The sequence below is a fragment of the Cyprinodon tularosa genome, unplaced genomic scaffold, assembly GCF_016077235.1.
Source record: "Cyprinodon tularosa strain WSP-4 unplaced genomic scaffold, ASM1607723v1 ctg484, whole genome shotgun sequence".
Lineage (NCBI taxonomy): Eukaryota > Metazoa > Chordata > Actinopteri > Cyprinodontiformes > Cyprinodontidae > Cyprinodon > Cyprinodon tularosa.
In genome coordinates, this window is record NW_024039212.1 from 1,068,870 (window position 1) to 1,074,869 (window position 6,000).

General features: G+C 37.5%; 1 protein-coding gene across 1 annotated transcript in view; it reads right to left on the reverse strand.

Annotated features, from left to right (window-relative positions):
* LOC119794599 (gamma-aminobutyric acid receptor subunit beta-2-like) overlaps positions 1-1,992 on the reverse strand; it is a 64,720-nt gene extending 62,728 nt beyond the window's left edge. Inside the window, exons 1-3 of the mRNA XM_038302223.1 lie at positions 1,581-1,992; positions 1,340-1,437; positions 767-834 (exon numbers count right to left, since the gene is read on the reverse strand). Coding sequence (XP_038158151.1) covers positions 767-834; positions 1,340-1,437; positions 1,581-1,663 — 249 coding nt within the window. The 5' untranslated portion in view covers positions 1,664-1,992. The remainder of the gene's footprint in view (positions 1-766; positions 835-1,339; positions 1,438-1,580) is intronic.
* Positions 1,993-6,000: the final 4,008 nt, after the last annotated feature.

The window sequence follows — 6,000 nt, forward strand, 5'->3', positions numbered from 1 at the left end:
AATTAATTAGGTTGTTGATGACATAAATTGAAAAAATCACAGTATGTATCTTCTTTGCAAACCCAAATTCATCATGACTAAGATAAAAATATCAATTTATTGAGTAGAAACAAAATAAATAAACAGAAAAAAGTCAGCTGACCTATTAAAAAAAGATGCATACTATAAAAAACACTTTCGGAAAGCTTTTTCAGCTGAACTATAAGCATCAAGTGTGATAATCTACCATGATAAAATGCAGCTTTGCCTTTTTCTGAAAAAGTGCAGTTCTACCATCTCAACACCGGGAGGCGCACTTGTATGAAACTTAATCTCCAATGCTCCTTCATGCAACATTCATGATTATCCACCTTCACCACTTCTTGAGAAACAGATATGATATTGTCGACATCGTCAATGAGACAAAATATAAAATTAGTCTTCATCAGCATTTGCTTGACACATAATGAAAGGCTGACAAATGAACTCTTTAAAATGATTGATTTTATAAAGGTGGACACTCTTGAAATGATTCACATATAAAGGGGCAGAAACGAAAGTAAAATTTCCGTTTTTAACAAGGACTTTTAAATGAAGACAAGAACAACAAAATCAAGTAATCACCTCTTTATGTAGTCTTTAAGTCCTAAACTGAGATCAGTGTAACACAAGTCCCTCTAAAACAAGGGCTTTCCCAGTGCCTTATGGGAGGGTATTTCCCTCAGAGGGTTATTAAAGTCCATGGGTACTAGTGTCTTGAAACTAAATGTTTTGGTGGGCTACTTACCATGTTGACTTCGGATACCATATCTATGCTGGCTATGTCTATATTCATTCCCACTCCAACTGGAGGACCTGGTGATCAAAAACGCAAAAAACATCAAGACACACTGTAGGTTAGATGTCACTTTAAGGGAATCAAACAATTTATTTGTTTGATGAATTTGCATAGGCTGAAACAATTTTTTAAAAATGCGTGTAAATTTAAAACAAATTTAAAAAAGCTATAACACTTCAGGGTTATAGGATGTGCTGACCTGCAGTCTCCTGAACATTAAAGCCTTCTCTAAAATTTTTTTTTCAATTAATCAATATTAAAAAGAAACAAGAGCACTTAAATTCGTAGTACTTTAATCATTTATATCATTATAATGATCGTACCTGGGCTACATAACTTATTTATTAGATGATTACACCAGGATGTTTCTTTTTTATTAGACTGTAGGTTGTCATACAAATAAAATAGCTATCTTTCAAACGCAAAAAATAATGGATTACCGATACTTATTGTAAATCAAAGTTGTTACCACCTGACACTGCTGAAACTGTGACACAATGTTTATTTTAGGAGGAAATTTACCTCCAAAATCTGGTCTCAGTCGTATATCATAACCCTTTAACAGTCTGTCCACAGTTTCTTTGACCAAAGGCATATTGCTAGGGTCGTTGACACTGCCACTATGCAGGAAGAAGAGAAAGAAAGCAGAGGTTCAGAGACGGCGAACTGCTGTTCGATAGACGTTAAATGTTTTGCATCCCGCTTGAGAGACAGTCACACTTAATAAAATGAGTGGAGCATCCTCCGACTCCCTTTCACTTACCTTTGAGCGCGCATCAAAGCTGCCATAAAAAAGATCAACAAGAAACACGTCGTGCTCGTCCCTCTTACCACAAAGGCTTCCATTCTTCAATTATGCTATTTTCTTATTTTTTTGAAGACTTGACGAGGTCTAAGTTGTTCTCGCCAGTGCAGTAATTCCAATTCCGGGCGCATGCGCATTAGCGATCACAACATCAAGAGGCAGCAGTGGTGCTGCTGTTGATGCCAGCGGTAGATCCAGATAAGGATTAATTAAAAGAAGAATCCTGTGTCCGTGTTACCCAGAAAGAAAAAGGGGTCTCCCCATACGTGCTAAGTGTGGGTTAAAGTTTTCAAGAAAAAAGGAGAGGGGACGCCGAAGGAAAGTTTAGGAGAATAGTAAGGTATTGTGGGTGGGGGGGTCTTTCCATTCGCTGTTTCCAGATCCGCCTTCTAACCAACTCGTAGCTGTCCAACAGAGACGCTCAGGGTTTTGGGGCATTTTAACCAAACTTTAAAGAACCAGTAGATAAAAAAAGAAAAAAAATAGCTTAATATAAAAGAGCTTATACTTTTCTATCTCTCTATTTATTTCTTAAACCACACTTATATTTCTACATAAAAAATAATTAAATGACTAAAACAAAAATACAGCAGGTTCAATTCAGGTTCTCTGTCCATGGTCCTGAATGCAGTCTTTAACTTCCTATGCTCTGTGCCTCTTTCCTTGAAAAGGAGATTAATTTCTATAGAAAAGTGTACCATATTATACTGGAATGCATAGTGCATTCAGCACCTTGGCTTGAAGTAATATACTTATTATTATTCTAATTTTTATGGATATATTATCATCCAAGGTCTTTATTACAAGTTATCAAATTATGAACTCAAATAGCAACCCATAAAGTGTGGGGTTTTGGGTTATATAAATCCATAGTTAGAGGCTTTATCTTGTCTACCTTTACCTCAAAACCAGCTCTCATGTAGTAAAAATCAATGAATGTGATCAATTCATACACACAGCAAGTATAAACAGATTTACTAAAGAGTATTCATTAGACAGACACTAGAGAACATTATTTTAGAAACACCAATCAATACAGTAAACTAACTTAAAAGGTTCATTATATATTCATTACATATGGAAGACCTTTAAACAAAATGAAAACTTTACATATATAAGGAAAAGAAAAAAGGAAAAAACAAAAAACTTGTCTTAGTGAGGGGTTAAGCAGGAGGATTCATCCACATCTCAGGCTATATCACTGCATGAAAAGTGGGATTTTCGTCAATATGCGGCACTGTAGATTGTCGTGGAACTTCAGGTTAGCGGCAGTTTACGACAATTTGCAGGCTTCGCCGAAAACTCCCGTAAATTGTCAGAAATTGACGTGGACTTTCTTAGGCAGTGTTCCCCCTATGCTTCCCCCCCATGGAATTCTAGGGGAGGCTTTAACATGTAAATGAACATGCTGTGAGCTATACAAATGCAAATCAGGGTTGCAGGGGGGGGTTTACTCCAAGTGACATTTTTCTAAAAGGTAAGAAAATCTCTGATACAAAGAGATCAGGCTCAGTATAGCCTCTTACATTTTAGCTTGAATTTATTTATTTAATTAAAGTATAGAGACCAAAACAGATCTTTAGCTGACAGAGCAATACATTTAGAGCAGTAATTATTTAAAAAAAAGATTGCATTTAAGATAAAAAAATAAAATGTTGTCTGTCAATATGCTCAATTCACAATTACTTAGGTGGAAAAGTTTCAAGAAATGAGTCTGAGATGATTCACTTTATAACATGCCGCATTATCCTGTTGGAAGTAGCCATGAGAAGATTGGTACACTGTGGTCATAAGGTCCGGCCAGGTCAAGATCCGCAATTGCAATTGCAATCGCACCAAACAGGAAAAAGAACATCGACAAATTCCGGTTCGTCAAATTAAAATATAGCAGCAACAGATCGGTGACTAGAAATTATAGCACAATTCTTATATATAAAAAAAAAAAAACTAACACCGTTTATTTAAATGATTGGATCCAAACTATTGGTTATTCACCAACGAGGAAGCAGATTTCTCATCTCCATCAAAATATTTATTTTATACCGAGGGACTTAAACTTTAATCAAATCCATTCAAAAGAAACTTCTTATTACAGGAATGAAAAGAGATGATGAGTTTGGAAGTAGTGAACAAGTTCATTAAAAAAAAGCAGTTTTGAATTATCCTTATCCCCGTTACAAAAATCTACAAAAATATATATATATATTTGGGCAGAAACTGAACATATGCTGGATGATGGTGGGATTTTTTTAATATGTCATATTAAATTGAGCGCTCACAGGGTTCATACAGGAATGAGTGACTCTAATTTAATGCTATTTTAATGCTATTTGAAATGATTTTAATGCCATCAACAAGAACCATGTACACAAGTTATTAGTGTACATGAAATATGAAGGAGCTGTAGGCATAGTTCCATGACTCCTGTATGTATGTAAACACACACACACACATATATACGTATATATATATCCTCTAGCTTTTTCTCCGCCTGGAGCGATATACTATATCTGACGAAATTGTTTTTATAAGCATTTTTTATTAAAGAATTATAAATACTTCGATAAACATATTTAAATAATTTTAGTGCCAATTAAGGCCTTGATTTAAAAAAAAAAGAATGATTTTTTAATTATTTTTATTGATCCGCGGAAACCCTGGTTCATCTCGCGCATGCTCTTTACGATCTCCAAGAAACTCAGAGCGGAGGGGTGTGCAGCCACAGTGGAGGATGTATGCTTTGCTTTGTGCAGGCGGTCTGGAGCGGAGTATGGGGGATTTCGGGGTAAAACTCCTCTTGGACGCGATGGCGACTCTGCATCGAACAAGACGAACTCAAAGAAGAGATACTAGCGGTAAATATATGTTCGATTACTGCCTGCTAGGCTAAAAGCAGCCTAGCCTAAGCTACGGCTAAAAGTAGCCTAGCCTAATAGTAGCCTTGCAAGAACAAGCTTTATTAAAGTGTATTTTTTGTGATTCACAGGAAGCAGTACGCTGTCTTCACAACTCGGAGACTAATTGCAGGCGCTATGATCCGGAGCAAGGGTAAGATTTAAAGAATATGCTTTCATTCTGCGGTAAAAGGCAATGGATACGGATGGATACCGATCAAAGCTGTACATTTTGTTTTCACAGACCTCCTATTTGCTCAGAGCCATATCAGCAAGTCCAGATTTGCACGATGTTGATAAAGACGACATTGTGTGTAAGTGACTTGTTTTAATGTTTTCTCCTTCCTTGTTACTGTGACTTGCGTTTGATTTTTTATTCATACCACTCTCATTTAATTGTTTTCCAGCTGCCTGTAAGACGTATTTTCAGACGGTACGCAGGAGCTTCAGATATACGCTGCCAGCCAACACGTTGCGTGCGGAGGCTATCTGCTCGGAGTCGGGCCAGAAGAAAGAGGGTAAGACTTTATTTGGTGACTATTTTTCAGGTGCATTAATAGATGTGTTGTGTCCATACGCAGTGCGCTGATTCATTGTTTTTTTTTTTCAGCTGCTGAAAGCGAGGCAGAGTGTGCTAGCAGATGAGGAAGTGGAACTCTGGAAGTCCGCCACCTTCGGCCTCATGTCCGACGAAGAAGATGGCGTCGTTGGCGGTGTCTCTGGATGGATTGTACGGTCGCCGCCATTTCGTAGGCCGGATCTCACTGAACTCTGTGTTAAGCTGCAGTCCCGGTTAGAAGCGATGCCAAAGTACAGAGCCACGCACAGTAGGCGTCTGCACATCGGACCTGCCTCGGAGAGAATGCTGCCAGTTACCTCCAACCCCGAGGAAGCAAACGGACCGTTCACGGACTTGTAATTTTTAGATACCCATGTGTTTGGATACGCGTTGTATATAGTTGTGTGTGTTTTAATAAAGCTCTTTCTTTGCATAAACAGCTTCCTGGCAAATGTTCATTTCCTGTATAAATTCATTCATGTCCTTGATGGTAGCCTAATAATTGTGTAGTAGTGTAGGATAACATAAATACACAGCATATGAATGAATAAATATATGAATGAATAAATATATGAATGAATAAATATATATATATATATATAAATTTATATGTAAATATATATATATGCCAACCAATCACGAGCGACTTTACTTGTTTAAAAAGAAGTGGTTCCGTCCAATACTCAGTAAGAAAATTAAAGCCTGGCGTGGCCACGTTTGGTTTTGCTGCCAATCACGAGCAATTTCACTTGTTTGAGAATAGTGGTTTCAGCCAATACTGAGTAGGTTATTCAAGCCAGACCTGGCCAGCCCCGCGGGTTTACTGCATTCATATGCTAATTAGGGCCATTAGTACAGCTGATCGCTCTCCACATACGTCAGAGTCCGTTTCCGACAATTTGTGGCACGACAAACGCGGACAAGC